The 25,777-nt window shown below is 37.8% G+C and overlaps 1 protein-coding gene across 4 annotated transcripts; it reads right to left on the bottom strand.

Annotated features, from left to right (window-relative positions):
- Nucleotides 1-784: 784 nt before the first annotated feature.
- On the bottom strand, nt 785-25,387 carry LOC122311481 (AP-1 complex subunit gamma-2-like). 4 transcript variants are annotated; one of them, XR_006242799.1, is made up of 19 exons: nt 24,990-25,386; nt 21,612-21,914; nt 21,229-21,370; nt 20,352-20,525; nt 19,915-20,094; nt 11,429-11,583; nt 10,292-10,382; nt 9,767-9,930; nt 8,736-8,790; nt 7,040-7,162; nt 6,808-6,906; nt 5,678-5,805; nt 5,075-5,179; nt 4,655-4,914; nt 4,106-4,354; nt 3,850-4,025; nt 3,228-3,332; nt 1,048-1,240; nt 785-948 (listed from the first exon to the last, which is right to left on the bottom strand). XR_006242799.1 is itself a non-coding variant. In XM_043126050.1 (18 exons), exons 1-18 carry the CDS (start codon nt 25,019-25,021, stop codon nt 1,145-1,147), a joined length of 2,634 nt encoding a protein of 877 aa, XP_042981984.1. In that variant the 5' UTR covers nt 25,022-25,387; the 3' UTR covers nt 785-1,144. The 4 variants fall into 4 exon arrangements, 3 of the variants coding, with proteins under 3 accessions (XP_042981984.1, XP_042981982.1, XP_042981983.1); XM_043126050.1 differs by having other exon boundaries at nt 785-1,240; nt 3,850-4,022; nt 24,990-25,387; XM_043126048.1 differs by having other exon boundaries at nt 785-1,240.
- Nucleotides 25,388-25,777: the final 390 nt, after the last annotated feature.

The raw sequence follows: 25,777 nt of genomic DNA, 5'->3' as shown, positions 1-25,777 counted from the left end.
CAAAATTTACAAAATCAAATGAAAAAAGATGATACTCGGTCGCTTTTGCCGGCCTCCCTATTGGCTTACACCAGGTTAGGTCAATCTAACATGGGAAATGATGAATGATCTTATCCATTAAAATAAACCATTTTAGGGACCATGTTGGCTCCTACCTTCTGTATAAAAAAAGTCACCTAAATTAAACGGTCCGTGTCGACAGATGAAATGAAAATATATATATATTTTTTTAAGTCTATGATTAGCAAAGCCTTAATAAATTCGATAAACGAATGAGTTTTTGCCACTTGGACGGACAGTGGGATGGTTAAAAAGGAGGGAGGGAGAAAAGAGAGCTCATGACAAATCCATGAGCTCATGATAGCGTAACTCTAAAGCCACTTTGCCACTTTACCAGTACAACAAAAGTAATCGAAATAACTAAAAGTTACAGAAATTCATGCATTTCATGTCCAGATCGCTTTTTAAGAGAGAGATTAATGTAAAGTAAACTCTTAATTCTTTTTAACGTTTAATACAGACCAAAAAATTCATAAAGAAAATAATAAATATTATAAAATTCATTTCAGTTCCCCGATTTATATCTCTTTCACTTGATAACTGTTACCCGAACTTGAGAATATAACTCTAAACTACAATGCATGTCATCTTAACCAGCTAAGATATATCTATGTCAAACTCAAAATTCGGAGGGAAAATAATTAAATAAACAAAGAATATTTGATGACATCTCACTGATAATGTTGAAGAAATATTACACAAAATCATGTTGCAGAGACTTTGATACCACCATATAAAGCTCGTGAATAAATAATTCAAACTGGAAAATCAAGTACTCAATATGACATCATGAGCTCCCTCCACTCCTCTCTCTGCCTCTAAAAGGCAAAATTTAATTACCAGAATTCCTTGATGGAATGTTGTGTAATAATAATGTACATAGAACACCTACAAAAAGGAAGTAAAAATGTAAAAGGAAAGGTAGTGAAGCCATGATCCCAAATTAAATCAAAATCAGTCCCAAATCCCAATTGCTACAAATCATACAGCGAATTGAAATAGAAGATTGCACCAACACCACATGCCGTGACATAGATGTGCTACCGCATCACAATCTTTAATGTATCAAAAAGGCCATCCAAACTCACAAACCACGAGGGAAATTGCTGACTTGCCCTTCCTCCAAAATATCTTCATCGTTGCTCTTATAAGCTATCCTCATTCGCATGACAAGAGATTTCTGGAAATAAAATAAACTCTGTAACTATATAAGTATCTCACACAAAATAAAAAGGTGAAGATTCCTTAAGATATGATCCAGCGGAATAACATAGTTACATAAGCCACAGAATCCTGGGCCCCATAAAAAGTCATGATATCCAAAACCAAGTAGCAGGTCAAAGTCTTTGTTGAGTAGAGCTCACTAGATTACACAATCAAGTAACTTCCATAAAACTAATTAGAAACCATTATAACTTATCTCGCTAATTCATCTCAGACATTCCATGATGAGTTAACAGGGCACTTCTATCACCAACAGGTCCGTTTGAGGTTCAAAAGACATTTGATGCGGCCTCAGAGGTTCCACCTAAACAGAAGGATAAAAAGATCCCGATTTTCACCGACATTGTTGTCGGCTGTTTGTATTCTTGGGTAAATAACACCTATAATGTGAATTCTATAACCCTGGCCATTTTAGGTATGTATACCGTTAACTCCTATTAAAGGTATGTATACTGCTATCAATAGAAAGTAAGAAACTCCAAACATAAATAAACTGGTTCATGTACTATGATGGTATCCGCATCCCAGCACACACATACACACAAAAGTAACTTGTAAAAATGAAAACTTAAAGTTCACTTCATATACTGCTATCAATAGAAGTATGGAACTCCAAACATCAATAAACTAGTTCATCTACTATGATGGCATCCACATCCCAGCACTGCTTTTACGAAGCATAATATAATTTTTATACATACACACAAACACACATACACAAAAGTAACATGTAAAAAAAAATAAAAAATTTAAGTTCACTTCATACACTGCTATCAATAGAAAGTCTGGAACTCCAAACATAAATAAACTAGCTCATCTACTATGATGCTATCCACATCCCAGCGCTGCTTTTACAAGGCATAATATAAATCATATACATACACAAAAAAAGTAACTTGTAAAAAAAAATAATAATAATAAGTTCAAGGCTTCTAGTTTTAGTGAGTTGTTAATCTAGATGATCATGAAGTAAGAACCACCACTTCATTTATCAAAACAACATATTAGAATGAACAACTCTACAGCCTCCGCACATTGACTCAGCTCCTAACAACCTCTCTAAATCATTTAGTACCAGTGTATCTGATGAGTCCTTAAACTCTCTTTAACATATCATTATACTCAATGGGGCTCCTTAAATGTCTTCTATTAAAATGAGAATGATTGTGCCCACCAATAAAAATGGATTTCTAACACTATTTTTGTTGTGGCGAAGTGATTTGATTAATGAATAAATAAATATTGCTAATTTAAACATATAATAGCTTGAATTTTTAGAGGTTCCACAAAGAATATTGGCACGGAGGGGAGATACACATAACCAAGCAAGGAAACAATCTGCAGAACAAGTTCAGACTAACATAAATCTCCATATGGGAGACCCAAAATAGAAGTAAAAAACAGCCTGACAATGAAAGAGTCAATCTGGATAAATTAGATTATAGAGGCATAGTTATTTTACTTATTTTTGTAAAAGGAAATAACTAATTATTATTATTATTATTATTATTATTATTATTATTTTTTTTTTTTTTTTTTTTTTTTTTTTTTTTTTTTTTTTATGACAATGAATCCCAGAGACCATGCAAACGCAACATACCTTTTACCTGGTTAAACCCCAGACCCATGTAATGTTTCCCCATTACAAAAGGGTGTAACTAAATTAAAACAGGGATAATAAAAAATAAAAAAAATTGATGCCACTTGGATAACAAACTGCAGATACCATTCAGTGTCATGAAATTCAGGTTCAGGACCATGCAGCTACATTTTTTTTTTTTTTATCAATAAAAAAAATTTTATTGACTATAAAGTAGACAAAGGCCCAAGTATACGGGACATATACAAGAGCGTCGCCTATGCATGCTAGCTTAGTGATACAAGGAAGTCATGAAAAGACATGCTCAGGACCATGCAGATACATAAGAGAATATGCAAATTACCTTTCCATGTTGACTGTTAATGACTCTTAAATTTTGTGTGATGGATCCATTACCACCTGCAGGGAGAGTATTGCTACTAGCTGGATCTAAGTGCAGTTGAAGAAACTGTGGATTTACATCAACAGGAGATTTCAGAACCACTAACATGAAGAAAACATAGAGCATTTAAGAACCTAGAAACCAGAGAACTAACACAATATCTCATATAAATACAAAAGAAGGCAGGAGGACATACTTTAAAACAGCAAGTAAAATACCTTATAAAATGAAGGGGGCTCCAATGATAAGTTTATATATTAAACAACATCATAATAGACCGATAGAAGTTTTGAAGACCATGAGAGGACAGTGGCTGAATTTAAAATTTTCTTTTTTAAAAATTTGTTCCTTTGGGAGGGGGCAATAGATTTTAATGGGCTTAATGTCCATGAATATATTTTTTTGGTTGTAAATCCTAGATAGGTATTACTCATGTATACATCCTGTGTACTTGACTATGCCTTTTATTATGAATAAAAACTTCTTGATTACCTATCAAATATACAGTATCAGAATAGGCATATTTAGCAACCTACCAACTGATATTGCCTTTGGCCCGGAAAAAAAAAAAGGCTGCCATTACCTTTGGAACTGCTGCCTGGAAAATAAAATCTGTATAGACATTTGGTGACAAATTTGTAAAAGTAGCCTGGATTGATGTTGTTTGTGGGTTTCCACGTGCCTTAGAGAAGTTAAACATTATTCTCAAGGAGCTGCTCTCAAACGCGACGATGGATGGGTAAACTGGACCGTTGTCTTCTGTTCAGAAAGAAACAGCTATCACTATTTTGATGAAAACCATATCAGCCAAAAAATCTCCTAGGGAAACCAAAATTTACCAGATATTGGTGAATTGGGGACAAAGCCATCCAACAAATCCATCATAGGAGCAGCTCCTGCAGGAGTAGCAGCTCGTGTAGAGAGTGCAGATGGAGAGGAGAGTCCCTCCAATGATGCATGTGGTGATTTGTAAACTTGACTGCTAGATAATATGTCAGTTATAGGTGAGGCAGGAGGTGTTTCAATAGACAAGAGATCCAGTAGAACATCTGTGCCAGTTCTTGGAGCCTGATTTGTACCAGAAATTCCTGAAAGAAAAACACAAGTTATATGCATGTATTAAGACTAGTTGATTCATCAACAACAACATGCTACATGCCTATGTATACATACAATGAAATACTACACATCTACATACACACATGTATGAGTGTTCTAGGAATTATGCTGAACCTTGGCAAATCCTCCACCAATCCGCAGAAGGAAAACTTTTCCAGATCAGGGATCTCAAAAACAGCCAGTATTATGGAAAATGCTTAGAAAAATAAAAGAATTTATTTCCTATGTTTTTATGCTACATTTAAGCCATGATACATTCCAATACTAACCAGGTTGTTTTGATGCTGGTGAAAGATCAACACCAAGAAGATCCTGAAGAAAATCTGCACCAGAAGAGCTAGGTGCGGGGGCATCATCTGAACTTAGATCAAGTAAATCTACAAGAGGGGCTGCAGGAGGTTTAGTGACTCCATTAGGAAGATTAAGTGATGGCCCATTGGAAGTTGAAACTGTTGCTGGTGTCGAACCAGCCCTCCTTCCAATGAAAGTTGCCTCGTCTAGGACAGGCATCCTTTCAACCAGCGCAGACCTGCATAAGTTGATCCATCAGCTTTCTTTATGATATACAAATTTGCTTCAATTAAAAAAAACCCTTCCCAACGGAAGCAGGGAGGGGAGAAAAAAGATAAAGGGTGGGAAAGAAACTTTAAGCTCTTAATGATTTAAATCTAAATACATTTACTGCATACCTAATATTATGATGCTTCTCAATAACAGAATTGAATTCGATGGATCTCTGCTGCAATTCAAGCACAAGGCTTCCTCTGTTTTGAATGATAATATCTTGGATCCGCCTATCAATATAATTTAGAGAACAATCACACTTTCATAACAAACAAGATGAGGACTTTTTTTTATTCATTTACTTCAAAAGATTAGCTAACTTTGGAAGACTTGAGGAATCTAGCAAAGACCAAGTCCAAAAACGTCACACTGTTCCCAAAAAATCCACAAATCAATACATATAACAGTATGTGCAAGATATATATAGATGTATAGAGAGAGAGAGAGAGAGAGAGGCTCAACCATATTCATATCAGAAGACCAACCATATGCCCATAAATAACCAGCAATATGAAAAGCAAACAGTTCATATTAGGTTGAGCAACGAGTTTACAAACCCAAAACAAAAAGGTCATCAGCGATGCATTTGCAGAAGGTGGGCATTTTACTAGGAACTCTATACACCTCTAACAAAAAAATCAGGAACACTAGAAACAAAAAAATGTAAAGCATGGCAGAAAATAAATAGAATGAAGATCAAAATAGAAGTTGAAAGAGCATTAACATACTCTGAAGAAGATGGAAAGCGAGAAGAGAGCTTTAACAGAGCAATCAAAGACATAGCTTTAGTAGTGAGATCTGATGTATGATGCTTAATGGCAACCTCTACCACATCCACAGCATCAGATTCTGTTACCTGTATAGAAAAGCCCGAGTTATTTGGAAAAAACGAATGCAAGGATGACAAGCTAACAGGGTATAAACATTCATTTGCAACCAAACAATGTTACTCAATCCTGTGGTTATGTTACGGTAAAAGCTGAAGCCAGTAGACAGCCTTATTGTAGATTTTACCCCACGTGTTTAGCATAAAGCAAATGACCTTGCAGAATGTGGACAACTCGTCTATGGCATCATTTAACAAGTAAGTTCAATGTGAAGCGCTGTTTTGAAAATAGAGAACGCTCGGTGGGAGGGATTAAAGACTCATTTTTTCATACATTGTTGCTTTGGGCTTCGATTATTGTAATGGATGGGTCTAGTCTAAATGACTTCCATGCTGTTTTTCAGCTTTAGTTTGTAATTAGGTGTTTTTCTCTTGCATACTGCCTGTGTACTTGGGTTATGCCTAATTACGTGGTTTAATAAATTTCTTACCCAAAAAAAAAAATCAATTTGAACCTAGGCAATAAGAGCAAGTGGGGATGAGCAAAAAATATTTCAGTTGTCTACCATTTCAGTTGCAGAAACTTATTCCACAACAGTACGGAGAAGCTGAAACTTCCTTTGCCCATGTTTCAGTGTTAGATAGCCACCTGTTCGTACTTTAAAGGAAAAAGATTGTCACCAGTCCCAAAAACTTAGCTTATAGGAAATTATAAATTTAATCACTCAAAAAAAATTCTTTTATAAAAGAGAGGCAAAGTGGAATTAGGATTCAAACTGAGGACTTCCTGCTCTGATATTACCTTGGAATTTCACTTGTCCCAAAAAAATTAGGCTCCTAACAAATCACAACCATTGTTTCAACATTCCACACCCAGGCAAAATAAGATGCAGAAAGTTCGAAGAAAAAAGGACTTATTCGAACACATTATCTACATGCTGCTTTGTCATTCTTTCCATGCTCTGAAAGAATATGGCCAGGACTACCACAGGAAGTTCATACAAACTAACACATCAATGAGGTCGAACTCACAGTTATTGGATCCTCTATGTCAAGCACCCCAACATTCTTGACCAACAAGTCACCATATTCTCCTATGCACCAAACTGCCACTCGAACAAGAGTTTCCTGCTGAAAATGTTAATCCTCTTAGGAAGAACAATTGTGTATACATGGCACGTATGCTTAAATACTCAAGATAATAGGGAGCTCCATTTTGATTAGTATATTGCTCATCTCTTCTAATGGGGAAAAAATCAAGTACCTGTTCAGCCGAAGTTTGGAATGCTCGGTATAAGGCCCTTACAGTATATCCATGGAGATCAGAAGCATTGCTTATCACAACGATAAGTGCATGCCAGACTTCATCTTTTACAAAATTTCCAGCCTACCAAGCATAGTATAAAGATGAGTACCTCCAGAAAACGACATATATAGTTGTGTATGCTGAGAAAATTAGAAGATTACATGAATGGAAAGATTAAAGTTAGATGTGGTACTTCATACCAAAACGAATTACATGGTCCAATTTTCTATACATAGTTTTTAGGAGAAGCATTCGAGCAGGTGGTGATCAAATATGTGACTCAAAAAAGGTTTTCACAAGTGTCCGCAGAGGTGCAACACCCCAAACACCATCACTTTCATCTGCAGTTTCTACAAAAAATGATGGATAACTAAAAGGACAGCCATGGGCAGGTTTCAGGATCTGCAAATTCTTGCATTCATTTTATTGCTTTGGGGAACAGGAAGGGAATGGTTCTAACTTGGAATTCACATATTTTTAGTAAGTAAGATAAATTTTATTCATAACCAATAAGGAGAAGAATAGGCAAAATTAAGGCACAAAAAGAGCTAGGAAAACTCCTTAATAATAAAACTAGGAATACGAAGGCAAGCTGCCATTGAATGGTAAAGGGTTAAAAACTAAAGCCTCAAGTTATCTTCAATTGCAATCGTTTCTTTTCCTCCATAAGCACCACATCAAGCAAACGGGGATCATTTTTGTTTCCCCGTGAGGACTCTCAATCTGCCCCCTCCAGCAAGCTAACAGACCCACTGCCCGTTGGGGTACCACACAGGTTAGCCCATGTCAATTAAGCATAACTTGCCACAAAGAGGTGGCTACCTTGCAGTGAAGTAAGACGTGATCCACCGATTGGCATTTTAATAGTATATTTTGTGAGAAGAGTTAACTTACAATAGGGTGATGCCCTATCAATTTTGATAGCCCTCAGCCCTTATATGCATTAAGGAGATTTAGAACATAAGTTATCCAATGAATTACGGGTTCTTATCCAAAAGATATCAAAGTGAAAATGATGAGTTGAATACCTTTTTGTTTTCAAAAAACTAGGAAAAAATTAAAAATTAAAAAATTAAAAAAAAAAAGGTCAAGTTTTTGCATAGACATGCAGTGTAAATCCCCCTATCAGTTGCTAGAAGATCTATTGGCTCATGGTGGTGAAAAGGAATTACGCTGGTGGTGGCTGTTGAGTCTGTTAGGAGTTTCTTGGTTGCTGTTGTATGCTGAGCTTTAATTAGCAATTATATTCTCTTACTGCCCACTTGTATTGATTGGACAGTGGGTTCATTTTGTAAGTTGCAACACCCCATTCCAGCAGAATTTGGAATGCCACTTAATAACTTAGCACCAGGTAATTGGAGATCCAAAATAAATACCCCAATTTTATTAATAAAATTAACAAACGAGATATTTATATAACCGAAAATAAATAGTGTTCTCATAACACCACATTATGACAATTCAAGACTAGCTCTACGTGTATGACAACAGTCCTTTTGATCTTTGATCTAAAGATGTTCATTGACACAAGAAACCAATCTAGGGTACTTATACGGACTTATCAAAGTGGAAATAATGACGTTCTCCAGAAAAGCATCAAACAAACAGCCTTAAATATAATACAACAGAGAGAATGTATTGTCAGGATTTGTACCTCAGAGAGAACCTTGAGCATCTGATCAATGTACCATATTTTCTCAGGTGAAAACCTTAAACACCAAAGAGTGAAAATTAACAACTGTTGCTGGATAGTAATCCATTTATTTTATGCATGTAGATAGCCCCGTTTCAGATGCCACACAAAAAGGAAATAATATCTATGTTGGAAAAAACAACAATCCCAAAAGTATAAACCATTGGGAAGCGGATCAACAATAAATATCAAGCTCACAAATACTTCCCCGTCACATGTATGCCTACCAAGTAACAGTGAAGGAACTGTAGACATTGCAAGTGCATAACAGAATAAATTAACAGCATGGAGGTCACCAAGACTGAACCAAGGCATTTTCAGTTAAACAAAGCTCCAATAACATCTTAGAAAACATCCATCACCAACACACAAAGTTATAGGAAGCAGACAAGTTCAAAAATTTTTTTCTTTTGATAAATAAGAGAGAATAATTTTAGTAATGAACAAAGGCACTTTCCAAGTAGACAAGGATTATACATAAAAACCACTACAGTAGAAAAAGTGAAAAGGTACAAAAAATCTGAAAGTTAAGGCTAGAAAAACATAAGTTTGCTGTCACCCAATGATGCATTTATAGAGAAAGTTCTTAGACAGCTTGCTACAGAGCACCGGCTGCATCACAATGTAGTAACATGATCTTATGGTGTGGGACTAACCTCTGAGGAGTCCTTTCCCAGTTTTGATCAAAATATCACATGGGTGAAGGATGTGCCAATAGCTGACAATTAACAGGGGTTGATAGCACTAATCACTAGTAAATAGAATTTACAAGAGCAACACGTGATTGGGTGATGGATCCTCTAGAGACGAGATGTTTCGAAATGAATACCAAGTCCTGCTCCTATTAGTAGCTACTAGCATAATGTTTTTTTTAAGAAGCCATATTCATGTTTGCCACAAATTATATAGCAAATACAAGGATAATATAATCTGGTATATTAAAAGAGAAGAAGAGAAAGACATCAATTTCAATTTCATTAAATGTAACTTACTTTGCAATTATGGAACAAATTTTGGCAGTAAGATCTCCCTTGAATTCTTGATCACTTCTCTCTAGATATTCAATCAGCTCTTTTGTCAAAGGCTTCACATTGCTCTCATTTACTAAAAGATAAACAAGTTCAAGGGCTCTTTTCCTAATTGAAGCATCTGAGTCCTGAAAGAGGAAAGGTCAAATGAGATGGTACGCTAGAGAAATCATTTTTCCCCAATAATAATACAGAAGATTTGAACGACAAGGCAATGCATTAATTCTACATAAAGCTGTAGGTCAGAAAACGTTGGAAACTATCTAACAACTCAATCCAAACCCTCCATACTTACATCAGTAAATAAGTCAAAAAAGGAAAAGGGCAGGAAGACTATAGAAAGCTTCCGTGTATATTTCAACCACCAAGAAGAAAGGAAAATTTAAAAGAATAACAAAACAGAGACTTCTTTATTGCTTAACAAGAAAAAACCATTTTCTCGACTTTTTCATTGTTGTCAATCAAAAACTAAGCACACCTATGGAATACCTTTACACATTCCACGATTGTTGCCCGATGTCTCTGCACTGCTTGAGTATCTACCGTTATAGCCTTCATCAGCATGTTTAATGCAACATATCTGAAGAAACACAAATTTAAGTTTTGTAATATAGCTGATCAAACTGCCAACAGAGAGAGATAGAGTAAAGGAACAAAGCATCTAAGGTATTAATCAAAGAAAATAATTACATACAAGGACTAAAAGCTTTTGGCTGAAGCATAACAAAGTAAAACTTTAGTCCGAAGCTTCAAAAAGGCCAGAAAAAGCAAAAGAACAAAAGTCTACGGAAAATCCAAACAAAATTGAAGAATGTCTACATGGTTGGAAATCTCAAAGCAGGTATAGCAGCATGCAAATGCGGTCAATTAGATCTTGGTGACTGGGTAAACAATTATTGAAGCTGGAAAAATAGATATATAATACCTTAATTTACTTTCTAGCAGTTTCACTCCCTCTACAAATAAATATAATTTCATTTCTGTTATGTGCGCACGATACTATGATCAAAATAGAGGTGATTGTCTCCTCTGATATATATTAATAATCACCTACAGATATCATGTTCCGTATGGGCAGAGCGAAATAGGATATTTCCTGCAAGTTATGGTACCATTAATATCATATAGCGGATAGCATTGATATCAATGGTCGATTTTTCATCATGTAATTGTCAGACTTTGAAATGAACAACCCACGTTTCCCTTCTAGTTCATATATTTACTTATCAAAAAATATACATTTAAGGTAGGTGAGTAAAATGCAATCTCCTTTAGTAAGGAGGTCTTAGTACAGTCCAATGAAGGGCGGGAATTCAGAATAGGGGAGACAGCCTTCATTTTATTGGCTGCAACTATCAAAACATCACACTAATTTGCCTTTTTGCATCCCTTAATTATGATTTGAATCATTAATCAGCTATTCTTGGCTCAGTTTATATGAAAGAAGGAATTGTATAGGCAAATAATAGACCCCTTGACACATTTACACAACTAGGTTCAGATAATACATACTGTGCCAAGAAAGATATCCATATTGTAGTGACAAAAAATTCATCCAAAACCTGAAAATAAAAAAGGACCATAATTGACTCAAAAGCAACCAAGCTTCAAATAATATAACAAAACCTGATATTGTTGTCACGATTTGACAAGAATCGTCCCAAGATATTGATAGCAAGCACACGTAAACCACCATTATCTTCAATGCTCATGATAGTTTCAACGCATTCATACAGAATAGCATTGCCAGCATTCTTATTTGTCTCTGTTTTTGTTGCCACCTAGGAAGACAAAATATGGCATGTCAATCAACATAGAGAAGTGCAAACTTTGTCAGGTATTGTTAAATCATGAAGCATGATGATGTCAAGAATTATGGGCAATTAAAACTGTCTAAAAGATGACATTAGAGTAAAAGCAACAAGCTTCCCAAACCCACTTTAAGGAATCACAAGAAAGGGGTCGTTCCAATAATATGACTGGAGTTGAAGTAATAGATTTGTAGATGATTATGCATTTATAAAACCAAGCAGGCCTAATATATCTAAGGAAGCACAAATGCAAGGGTTTCATAGAGATACTTTGCACCTTAATTCTGCAAACTGCCATAGAACACTACTCAGGCAACAGATACATAAATAGACACAGAGACATATATACCTAATACAGGGTTATTTCAAAATGCTCACCCCTCCAGTTGGCTTCTGATTTCCATTGAAGTGTATTTGGAGACAACTTCAAGGATAGCTTTTTCTGTTTGGAAGTTCGCTCTAGGAAAGATTTTAATGATAAATAACCTGAGAAAGAGGCATATTGTAGTGCTGGAATGGTGTGACATGTGCAAGCGAGATGAGGAAAAAATAGATCATTTTATGATGCATTGCAAATTGGTTAGGAGCTTATGGGCAGCAATATTTAACACTTTTGGGTTTGAATGGGTTATTCCCCACGTGTGGTGAGTTGCTGGGATGTTGGCAGACTCCTTGTGGTGGTCATAATAATTTAGCAGAGTGGACGATGGTCCTTTTGAGCGTCATGTGGTGTATTTGGCAAGAACACAATGTCTGATCCTTTGACGGCTGTGAGAGGACAGTAATAGAATTAAAAGCCATTGAGTTCAATTATATCTACGCTTGGTCAACAGACTTTCCACTCTTTTTGCACATGCAACATCGATGCACGACAATGATTCAGCATTTCCTTAGGTTGTCTAGTGTATGAATCTTCTCCAAGGAAGCAGTCCAAACAAAGAAGATTGCCTTTATGGGGAGCATTTGTCTTCCAAATGCTATTCCATAGGAATGGACTTGCGTTTTTCATACTAAGGGACTCGTAGAATGAGCGGATGGTGAACTTTCCTTTTTTAGAAGGGCACCTAATCTTATCTTCATCCCCTCCCCCAAACGGATAGACTCTCTCTAAAGAATGTGATGTTCTATTGGTGAGCACCATTGGATATGTCTAAAATATCCATAATCGAGGCTTCCTGAATAAGCTTACTAAACCCATCACCCACTTCAAAGCGGGTCTATATAAAGAATTGATCCCGTCCTCTTTTTGGTTGGTTCTAGAGCCCCACCACAAAGCCGCTTATTTTCTTGTTGGTATCTCTATAACCACTTGGGCCTCGCTTGGCAAATGCAATGAGAAGAGAAATCTATGAATAGTAGTGAAACGGTTTGAGTTAAGATATTTTATTGGGTTTTGGGAAAGGAAAGAGAAAAAATTAAATAAAAATATTATAAAGTTAAAATATTGTTAGAATCTAATTTTTTTAATATTATTTTTATTTTGAAATTTGAAAAAGTTGAATTATTTTTTGTATTTTGTTTGAAAGTTTGGGAAAATTGCAATGACTAAGCAATGATTAGATGAAAAAGTTGAATATTTGAAATTAAAAAATGTTTGTGTTTGAGTGATGTTTGCAAAGGAAATGAGATGAGATGGGTTCCCAAACAAGGCCTTACCCAATAAAACCCTCTTAATAATATGCAAATTCCTGCTACCCAGTCTACCTTCTGAAATTGGAGAACATATTGTGGCCCATTTTACTAAATGATTTTTTTTTTTAATAAGTAATATGATATTTCATTGATAAAAAAATAGGCATAGCCCAAGTACACTAGAGGTATACAAAAGCATACACCTTTTTAAGGACTAGTAACCGTTACAAGGAAATCATGAAAACTAAGCCCATTTAAATCCAACGCAATAGCCCACAAAAACAAAGTCTTCCAAAAGAAACTCCTAAACTCTTCCAAGGAACGTTCATGATCCTCAAAAAGTCTCTCATTGTGTTCACTCCAAATATAACAAAGAATACAAATAGGGGCCATTTTCCAAACAGCTACAATCTGTGGTGTCCCAGTAATATCTCTCCAGCATGCCAGAAGATCAACCACCCGGCCTGGCATCACCCACGCTAATTCCATCTTGCTGAAAAAATAGTTCCATATGTCTCTAGCAAACTCACAATGTAAAAGTAGATGATCCACCGTCTCCCCACTCTTTTGACACAAACAGCACCAGTCCGTTATAACAAGGCCCCTTCTCCTCAAATTATCATTAGTCAGTATCTTGCCTAAGGCTGCTGTCCACACAAAAAAGGCGGCCTTTGTAGGTGCTTTAGTCCTCCAGATGTTCTTCCAAGGGAAAGCATGTCCTTGTTGCCTAGTAATAGAATCATAAAACGAGCGTACCGTGAATTTTCCTTTCCTAGAGGGTCTCCAAATCATCACATCTTCAGTTGTGGAAGCAACAGGAATCTTATATAGCAAGTTAAAAAAATCCACCAGCATGTTCACTTCCCAGTCATGTACCTCCCCGATTTAGGCTGATATTCCACTCTTGTGAACCTTGTATAAACCCTCAAATAAGCCACCATGGCATCTGGATCCCTTGCAATACTGTAAATAGCAGGATAAGCCTCCCACAACGCTGTGTCACCCACCCAATTATCCTTCCAAAAGCGTATCCTTCTTCCATCCCCCAAGCTCAATTGAGTATTACTAGCAAAAGAATCCCAACCTTTCCGTATGAACTTCCACAACCCCACTCCATAGGACCCCCTTCCCTCTTTTGAACACCAACCCCCCGTTTCACAACCATATTTCAAGTCTATCACCCCTTTCCATAGAGCTCCCCTCTCATTGTTATAAAGCCATAGCCATTTACCTAGTAAAGACCTATTAAGAATCCTCACATTCCTAATCCCCAGTCCGCCATCTCTCATGGGATTGCACACCTTCTCCCAGCCCACTAAATGAAACTTAAACTCCTCTCCTATTCCACTCCATAAAAAGTCACGTTGAAATTTTTCCATTCTACATGCAATGCTAGCAAGAAGAGGGATCAGAGACAAATAGTATGTGGGAAGATTTGAAAGAGTGCTCTTAATAAGAGTGAGCCGCCCCCCTTTGGATAAATATAACCTCTTCCAACCGGCTAACCTACACTCAGATTTTTCCAAAACCCCATCCCAAATGGACTTAGCTTTGAAAGAAGCCCCCAATGGGAGCCCAAGATACTTCATCGGCAAGGAAGAGACCACACATCCCAATATGTTAGCCAATCTGCTTATGTTACTTACATCCCCTACTGCGACCATTTATGTCTTATCAAGATTAATCTTCAATCCGGAAATAGCTTCAAAACAAAGTAGAATGGCCTTCAGTGATTGAATATGTCCTGCATTTGCCTCATAGAACAGCAAGGTATCATCTGCAAATAAAAGGTGAGAAACCAGAAAAAAAAAAAGCCTCCTCCTACTGCCACCATCACCATTCTACTCAAAGCCTCCATAACTACTACAAATAAAAGTGGTGATAATGGATCTCCTTGTCGTAGCCCTTACGAACTGTCAAAAATTCAGAAGATGGGTTTTTATGGGCCTTTGCTAGGGTCTATGGGCCTAATTTGGATAGGGAGAGGAAAAGGATGTGGGATGAGCTGGCTGGACTTTGTTCTTGGTGGTAGGTCCCATGGTGCATTGAAGGGGATTTTAATGTAACAAGATTTCCTACCGAAAGATCGGGGGCGGATGTCAAAATTCAGCAATGGTGGAGTTCTCGGACTTTATCTTTGAGCTAGGCCTTATGGACATTCCCCTAATGGGAGGGGAGTACACTTGGTCTAATAATCACACTTGGTCAAGACTGGACAGGTTTCTTATTTCTCCTTCGTGGGAGCTGCAATTTCCAGATCTGACCCAGAAGAGGCTTCAGAGGTTATGCTCTGACCATTTTCCTGTTTTACTAGATGAGAGTGGTGTGCAAGGGGGTAAGAGGCCTTTTAAGTTTGAAAATATGTGGCTAAAAAAGGAGGGGTTTGTGGATTTGGTCAGAAATTGGTGGAGTTCTTATGTATTTGAGGGTAATCCGAATAAGGTGTTGGCTGGAAAGTTGAAAGCTTTGAAGAAGGATTTGAAGAATTGGAATGAGCAGAAGTTTGGTGAGATAACTAAACAGAAAAATTGCTTATTGCAAGAATTACAAAGCTTGGAGGGAGTAGACGACGAGAACAACCGAAAAGAGAAAGTAGTAAATGAACTCGAAAGATTGACATTATTGGAAAAGATTTCGTGGAGGCAAAAGTCAAGGGCTTTATGGCTTCGGGAGGGGGATACATGTACTAAGTTTTTCCACCACATAGCTAATGCACATAGGAGGTTCAATACCATTGAGTCTCTGAATATTGATGGTATTACCTCGTCAGATCAGGCAAAAATGAAGGAATATGTAGCTGGCTATTTTGAAAACTTATTGTCAGAACCTATTGCATGGAGACCTAAGGTGGATGGTCTAACTTTTGAGAGTATTGACCAAGTTAGTATGGTGTGGTTGGAGAGACCTTTTGAAGAGGAAGAGGTACATAACGTTCTTAGGAAATTGAATAAAGATAAAGCTCCAGGCCCGGATGGTTTCAATATGGCTTTTTTCCAAACTTGTTGGGAGGTGGTGAGAGAAGATGTTATGCTGGTTTTTCAGGAATTTTTCACTCATGGAAAATTCGAAAAAAGCCTAAATGCTACCTTTATCGCCTTAGTCCCTAAAAAGGCTGGTGCAATAGAGGTACAAGATTTCAGACCGATCAGTCTTGTAGGCAGCATTTATAAGTTATTGTCGAAGGTGCTGGTAAATAGAATGAGCACTTTAATTGAAAAGATTCTCTCTAAATGGCAAAATGCCTTTATAAGGGGGAGACAAATACTAGATTCGGTTCTCATTGCCAATGAATGTCTAGACAGCAGAATCAGGTCAGGAATTCCAGGTATTCTTTGTAAGCTAGATATGGAAAAGGCATACGATCATGTTAATTGGGACTTTCTGATGTACATGTTGAGTAGATGTGGGTTTGGGTCTACTAATGATTTTCAGCTTTGTTTCCTGCAAACAAATGACGTCCGCCTTCCATTGCCTTAACAAAGCTCTTATACGAAAACGTTTATTCAACTCGTTCAACCCCCTAACATTCCAACTCAAAATTTTTGGCTTCATTAACAAACTGGTCCAGCCCTTCCCTTATTTCTTCCCCTACTCGCACTTCCCTCCTTTCCATCATAATTTATGGACCACGTCAAGCGTTTCAGCTCCCTATCTCTTTTTTACCCTACACCCTGATGTCCTGCTGCAATGGCTGTAATTAAAGCTTTAAATTGCTCTTCGTACCCCTCACATGATATCCCCAAACAGCTTTGAAGGTCCTCAACCTTTTTTAATAGCCAATCAATGGAAATACTAGAGGGAACCACGTTTAAAAGTGTGGGGTCCTCTCCTACAACCTCCTCCACCTCTGTTGGAAAATTAGTACGATCATACAACATCAACATACCTTCCACCTTTCCCAAAGAACACCCTCCATCCACCTCAGCCTTTGTTTTGTCTTGTATCCCCTCATACGGCACCCCAAAGACCTCTTGTACCTCTTCAAACTGATCTAAAGGTGTAGCCACCTGCTCTAGTGGCTCAGAACAGGTCACCGAAATATTCTGTGAAGACCCACTCGAAGAAGACCCTCCTTGGTCAGCTCCCGAACCATCACTGAAGAGATTGGGCTCAATCCCGTTGCTTAGAGCCTCCACCTCACTTTCCGGCGACTGTACGACCACCGGCGGGGCCTCGCCTGAGCTGCCACTCATTGTCGGCCGGTTCCGTGCCAGAACCACCCCAAGACTCAGGCCCATTAGTGTAGTATTGGGCTCCCCAAGAAGACCCTCAATCCTGTTGTTTAGAGCATCCACCACCATTTCCGGCGACTGTACGACCACCGGCGGGGCCTCGCCTGAGCCGCCGCACATAGTCGGCCGGTTCTATGCCAGAACCACCCCAAGACTCGGGCCCATAGTAGAAGTATCGGATACCCCATGCAGACCCGAAACAGTGTGTTTCGGGTCTTTTTCACGCCAGTGCAAGCTTGGGTTTTTGCTCAGGCTCAGCCCGTGTACCCCCTTGTCCAGCCACTGGCGACTGTACGACCACCGGCGGGGCCTCGCCTGAGCCGCCGCACATAGTCGGCCGGTTCTATGCCAAAACCACCCCAAGACTCGGGCCCATAGTAGAAGTATCGGATACCCCATGCAGACCCAAAACAGTGTGTTTCAGGTCTTTTTCACACCAGTGCAGGCTTGGGTCTTTGCTCAAGCTCAGCCCGTGTACCCCCTTGTCCATACCCAGCCCTTGAATCACCCCTTTGCCCTTTGGATCCGCCTCTCCTTCCTGGCCCACTTGTCTCTGTTTTCCAGCCCCAATCCCACTCTATCCCTGCTTTCCAGCTCATGAGCCACAGCTCACTATCTGGCCCAAATCCACTTCCATCCCTTTATTCTCCTCAGCACACCGTAACAGCCAACATATATTGACTTGCAATGCTTCTACCTGACACTTCATCCCCTGCAAAGCACTCAATACACTTTCCTCATTCAGACCAGCACTAGCTCTACTAGCTTCCCCCTTAGCCTGCAACCCATCCCTTTGCATACCTACCCCTCCTCTAGCGCCTGCCAATGCCTCAGAGTGATGTGAACCCCTGACATTACTTCTAGCTTGGAGCACCTCCTTGTAAGACCTGTAAGAGGAGCTTTGTGGTGGCTGTGAAACTGCACCACCAGTACAGCCAGCGTCCCTCAGTGCCTCCACCATTTTCCTCCACCCCCTTCCTTCCCTATCCTCTGGAATAAACAAGAAGTTCCAGTATCCACCCCCCCCCCCCCCCCCCCCAATATTCCATCAGCTCAAAGAAACATCCTCTAGAGTTAGTACGTTTTTGTGCAACATACCCCCTATCTCCTTCTCTATGCCCAGAAAAAAACTCCTTCCTACCAGCGTTCAAACAATCCTCTAATGCTTTTAAGAAACACCTTGCCGTGCCTACTCTTATGCTAACCTTTTTCACCAACTTCCAACCTTTCTCAGTAAGATGAACCCAACTTCCCTCCCTTACTACCTCAAAAATCTTAGATTCAATCACCACCCGCTTCCTCATAACTCAACTAATCTTAACTGACTCTCCTCTACAATCACCAAAGCTTCACCAAAAAAAAATTGCTTCAAAGATCAAGCAATTTCAGCTGGTCCAATCAACACAAGGGTGTAATACTGTCCCCTTGAGACCCATTTTGAAGAGAAAAAAACTCGGTCACACTACTAGCAGCTGAAAGATTACCTTTCACATTCTCACAGACAACATGCTCCCATTTATGGCAGATTGATCACTGAACAAGGCTGTGATAATGGACCCATATATGAGGTTTCCTGCAAATTCTTTCAGTTTCATTCTTACTAAATGATAATTAAACAACTCATCCATCCCCCCATAAGAAGTCCCTCAAACAATTTTTTCACTTCTTTAATTAAAAATTAAATAAATATAAAAAAAAAAAAAAAAAAAAAAAAAACTAAAACTAAAAAATCATGGATGGGTGGCATGGTGGTGGCCACCACCATAACAGGGATGCTTATTGTTAAAAATCTTGAGTAACCACACACAACACATCTGCCTCTAGCCCAACCACAGAATATGTTTACTTATCAACTATATTTCATTAAGATTCTCCAACTTGGCTTCCGATGGTTTTTAAGCTGCTTTCTACTAATAAAACATGCCTCTTAAGAACCTCCTTTACCACCCCTCCCTTTTATTTAAAACAATCAAGGTTCCAAACTCCATGCAAGAATTTAGTATTTCATCCTAGATACAACTTATATATGATCGGCACCGAGTGTCCAAGTACAAAGTCTTGACTAATCCCGGGTGTGCACAGACCCTCGGCAAGGAGTTTCCCGTAAGTGCACATCAGGTAATTCAAGGGAAAACTCCACCAATCCGATAGCCCCTAAAAATTGTTTACACCCAAGAGGATTTGAACCTTAGACCTGGAGGAAGCAAACCACCAAGACCAAGGCCGTTATCACTAGAGCAAACCCCTAAGAGTTCTAGATACGCTATATACCAACCATAGAACTCAAACCAATGAACCCCGCTAATTGATGGGGTCAATAGGTTCTTTTAAGTATGGGGTCAACAATCTTGCAAAAGAAAAATTCCTGATAATCCAATAATCATACCTCATAGAACAAATAAAGATAGCATGAGTTAGCATTTGAGTGACAATTTACCTGGGCAAGTATGTCATTCATCAAGTCACTAACATCTGCATCCCCTTGGCCCAACACATGCAAAAGTCTAAGCAATCTAATATGGAGGAAAGGGTCCGTGATGCCAGCAATATCATACTCAGGTGCATATGGGCTGTTTGCAACATCCTTTAAAGTTCTGACCAAACCCCCAGTACACTTCTACAATAATGGTAGAAACACCTCTTGTTAGAATTTTAGAAGAAAATTTATAAAAAAAATAAAATAAAATAAAATTGATCTACTAAAGCCATTCCGTATCCAGTGAAAAACAGTAGGTTTGTTATATCGTTAAGTACATTAATCAAACAACTTATTCCATGCAATAACATTAAACTTCACAATCATAAACTACATAGAATGCCTTTGTTCTATTATGGGTAATAGGAAACATATTGGCTGGGACATGGTCAAGTTACCTTTCTGCAATATTCCAGAGCTTCTGCACTGACTTTACATAGATCTGTACAAAGTTGAACTCCTGTTATTAAAACTCCATGATGCTTTTCTTTAAGTAAGGCAGCAGCAGGATTTATAAAATTTTCCGCCAGGTCTGGTACTTTCTTTATAATCCTTATAGCACACAAAGCTGCCTACATAAAACATTGAGTGTAGTCAACTTTCAAGAATGAAAGATTAAAGAGAAATCTGTTAACCAATAACATCAAATTACAGGAAGTCACACAACAGAAATTCAAATATATATGTTTGTCAATGAACTCCAAACATCAATTTGCATCAGTTCAAATTATTTTCTCAAGAAAACACATCTGGAAAACCATGGTAGTTTAAACATGTACACCATGTTGGAATAGCTTCCATCAAGAGGGGAAAAAACATTGGAAGGATGAACCAGCCAGTAAAAAAAATTAAAAAAAAGGGACCATTTTAATGATAAGTAGTTTCACAACAGAAATGCATGGACCAGATTCTTTCAGGGTGAGTATTAAGGACTAAAATAAAAGCAATGAATTTGGCAAAGAACTGTTTACAAGTAGCATCCTTGTAGGAATAACTGGTGATGATTAAGGTCCTGCCACTGAAAATAAAGGGCAGGATTATCCCATGTCGCAAAACATGTCATCAAGGGTAACATATGTCGGAAATTTTAAATTTTCTTCTAATCTGTATAAAAATGATTACACACTAGAAACTTCCTCTCTCTCTCTCAAATATACTTCTGCTGAACCATGTGGAAGGAGTAATGTCTAGAATCAAGAAAAACTAGTAATCAAATAGAAATGGTTGCAAAATAATTTCAACAGAATTAACATCTCAATCTGCACAAAGACTCACTTTTTTCCGAGTATTCGGATCTCGAAATTGCAACAACCTTTCTACTTCTGGTGCAAGATCACGAGCCATCTCTGCTGAACAAATATTCCCTAAAGCACAAAGAGCAAGTCCCACAATATACTGATTTGCATGATTGAGATCTCTGCACAGACGTTAAGAATGCAACATAGCATAGATATTGCTCTCCTTTCGTTTTCTCATAAGAATGCCATACCAATTAACCATTTACTTAAAAAAAAATTTAAAATTAATAACAGTAAAACACGGTAAGTCAGTAGGCATAATGTGGGGAAACCATAAAACAGGGAAGAAATAGGGATTTACACAGAAAAAAATTATCCAAGAAAAATTGAGAGCTGAAAAATAAATAAAGCATTGGATACTGTTTTAGTGAGTTTGTGACCAACATGAGAACTTCTTGTCTTTCATCAAGAAGCAACATGAGGCCAAGATAGCCGATTCTCTTCTCTGGAAATTCAGCAGATGCAATCAACTTAAGGCATTCCATTTGACCAAAATGTGTGGGGTAGCCAAGCATGTGTATGAACATGAGCTTTGCAATGTTACGATGCCTATAATCGTGATCATTTTCATTAATTGAGGAGCGAATAGCAGCACACTCTTTTCTTACAACAGCACGTTCCTCTGCTGCAGTTTTGCAGGCACGTATAGCCCGAATCATGTCCCTGCATTGATATAGGTATATACCAAAAAACAAAATTTAACATGTTCAAAAGATGAGTGAGGTCCATGAAACATTGCCTTCTGAAGAAAATATAAAAATAACTTACTAATATATAAACTGACTGAATGAAACACCTAAAAAATCAGAATAGAAGCAATACAATAAAGCACTGCAGAACAAAATAATAATAAAGAAAAACAGAAATGGCCTTCTTGCTCAGCAACTAAAATTTAAGGAGTTTAATTGTGCATACCAAAGGACAGCGCATTACATACTCATGAGAAAGAAAGGACCACCCTTCTCCACTGCCTTATGTCTTTATGAGAAACCATTCACTCAAAATGATCAAAGCAGTTAACTAGCAAAAGGTGATGCATTGGACCACAAAAGGTATCGTGGTCTTAGAGCTTACTAGACTCAGGTCTTCTATTCGTGATCTGGGTGAACTTTTATGAACCACCTCAAGGGCCATCCATAATTTAAAACTTCAAAAAGTGCAATGTAGCACATCGATTGCAACCCAATCCTTCATGTAGATTGTTCTGCTACATTATGCCACAGGAATATTTCTAAATCATAACAAACGGAGGAAGAAGCATTGAAGGTAATAGAAACAGTTTTGTCTGCACTTTTATGAACAAGATTAAACACCTTAAAAACACACCAAAAAAAAAATATATATGGGAGTAATGGGTTATTTCATGTTTCATGGAAAGGGGAAACAAAAACACAATTAACATGGCCATTTCATCATTGTCATAAACTAAAATCAGAAGTTTCCCAATCCTAGAAACTTTTGTTTTCCATTTCTATTCTTTCTGTTGCTCAGTGAAGACTGAATATAAGATCTAACTGGCATTATCCAACCCGATCTCACCCCCTAGGTGCAGGCTCAAGTGGTAAGGATTTTGGTCTTGGTGATATGCTCCATCCAAGTCTTGCATGCAAACAATTTCTAGGGCCCACATCACATTGGTTAATAGCCAATGACTTTATCTTATCCGTTTGATGGGGAAGCTTAACAAGGATCCAGGACTTAACCGGATAAAAGACATGTTGCACTTGCATAGTCTCCAAGATTGGTCATCATAAAAAATTATCCAACCCATTCTAAGACATATGCCAAAAGCTTAGACAAGTTGTAGAATTAAGTCAAAATTGACAAACTGTTTATAAGATGCCACTCTAGTTTGGAAGAGTTTATGAGTTTTTTCTAAAAGACTTTATCTTTGTGGGCCATCATAATAGACTTTAATCAGTTAATGGTCTCAACTTTCATAATTTCCTTGTACCCGTTTCTAGTTTCTAACTACGTGCAATCACATGTATACTTCCTGTGTACTTGGCTTATGTCTATTTCTATATCAATAAAATATCTTCAAAAAAAAACCCACTCTAGCATCCATATTGTTGAATCCAAAAATTGCGAAGAGTATTTTGAAACTAATTAAGTTTCACCATGGGTGCCCATAGGTGATGATGATAAAGATTCTCAATGATCCACTGATTGATTAGCTGAAAATGGAATTTAAGCTTGAGTTTCTGGTGTTCCTACTCATAAAAAAAATCTGGTGCTCCCACCATTTTATCTTTATTTAGAAATCTAAACTTGGGGCTCAACATTAAAGACCTTTAAGTGCCTATTACGAAAAAAAACATAGTATAATAACATTAGCCTTGACTAAGTTGTAACTACCACTTATACACTAGCTCTAACCTCCATATCCTTGTCATTTAGGTTAAAAGGGAAAAACGAAAATTCATTACATACAAAATATCCTAAATACTTTTTGGGAAAAAAATGCTGAGTTTTATTCTTGGATAAGACTGCTATGTAGATTTGGTGAATTATATAGCTGATGCAACCATGAGCTATGGCTTGAGCCCCTGTTGAAGATGGCTTTAGATTTTATGTGTTTGTGTGCGTGTGGGTTACTGTGGATGCACCCCTGTGCTATGGCTTAAGCGGTAAACCTGTGGGAAGGATTCTGGTATTGTTTTAGGTTAATATATAGCATAATTTTATTGGGAAAAAGAGAAGGAAGAGAGGGGAGAAGAGGGGGGGGGGGGGAGGGGGTTGAGACTGACTTGGACATGGGAAAATCTTTTTTTTATAGGTAATCAAGAAATTTTATTCGTAGGAAAAGGCGGCATAGCCCAAGTACACATGATGTATACATGAGAAATACCTAACTATCTCCCATGTGTACATATATTACAATATCTTTATTGACTGTACGACTTTGAAAAGCTTCCTATACATATTTATCATTTCCATCTCACCTCAAGCTATTATATGGAAAGAATGGGAACACAATTTAACTCAAACTAAGATGGCATTTTCTGTCAGGATATGATCCAAGTTGAGAATGTTCAGTGTTGATATTCCACTTCTCAATTCGTTCCAAAACATACTTTAGAAACCTCTCCATTAAAAGGATCATAAGGTAGTGTCAGAGGCTAGAGCATCAGATTTCAGGTCATTCCATTAAACCTATTAGGCACCTTTCCAGGCACCACGTTTCTTACATTTGTCTTATGCTAAATTAAGCGAAACATTGCCCCAAAAAGATTCAGGGCGTTCTACGTCAAGTTATCATTCTCTGCAAATAAGATCGTGCCGCATCAAGACCATATATCCAAGACTATATGCAACCCATTAACTGGGTAAACCACAAGCTTAAATTTCAACATTTGCTTCAAAAATTCCCACTAAACCCAACTCCCATCTCAAGCACATTTACACGTGCCACAAAAAGAAATCTAAAATATTTTGGTGCTTCCAACTCAACTATCTCACACATTCAGTATGAATCCCCGGGTTAAAGCCATTCAAAAGCAAGTAACTCCAACTACAAAAATATCCCAATAATAAAAAGCGGATATACACGCTACGCTTTTCAACCGTAAAAATATTGAATTATGCCGAATTACGTAGCCGCAGCAACCAATTTGTTTCAATCTTAATTAGCAAAATCGACGTGAACCAAGATTAACATATAATTTCAAGGTTTAAAGAGTAAGATTTTGTATAATTGATCCATATAATAGATACCGTATGTAGTTTGGAACTAACCGAAGGCGCGTTCCGGAAGAGAACGGATTCATGATTGGGTCAGTGATGATGCTCCGGGAAAGCTCAACCAGATCCGAACGAAATCCGAACACGGTACGCGATCAAACACCGGTGGTGTCGAACTAGCCAGCTGAATGAACGGTCCAAATTCGAACCCCGAGATCCGAAGACGTAAAATCGGAGGGATCTGTGAGAGAGGGAGAAGGGAGGGTTTGGATCCACTTCCACTACAAGGAGTGCTCGTTCTGTGTCTCTGTGAAATTAGAAAACACGCACATTTCAGGCACTACAACAATTCCGTGGGAGGGTGTGATTGTGTTACCCGGGCGATATGAGCTCGATAAGTCATCGTGTATGGAATTGGAATGGCTTGGCTTGGCTTGGCTTCGTTAGCACAATTTCTAAATTCAACGTGAACACGACGTAAAATAAATCGGTTTGAGTTCGAGATAATAATATGGGTTAAAACGGGTTAACTCGATAAAGTAAGATTAATGAATACGTTAATTACAAATCAATTTGTATAGCATGGATAAATTATATTTTTAAAGTTTATAAATATTTAATTTTATATACATTTTTTTATCTTTATGATGTAATATTGACTAATAAATTGTGCACGTGCAAGGCACGTGTCTAATTTATTGTATAGATTAAAAATGAAAACTCCAATCCAAACCTACCAATAAATAATATGAAATTATGCACGCATGCATCGTGATTGATTACTTGTTAAGCATGCATTTAGAATGCTCATTTATAGATCTGTATATTTGGAACACTCATTT

The sequence above is a fragment of the Carya illinoinensis genome, chromosome 5 (genome assembly GCF_018687715.1).
Source record: "Carya illinoinensis cultivar Pawnee chromosome 5, C.illinoinensisPawnee_v1, whole genome shotgun sequence".
Classification (NCBI taxonomy): domain Eukaryota; kingdom Viridiplantae; phylum Streptophyta; class Magnoliopsida; order Fagales; family Juglandaceae; genus Carya; species Carya illinoinensis.
This window is presented reverse-complemented; position numbering and strand designations above follow the sequence as displayed.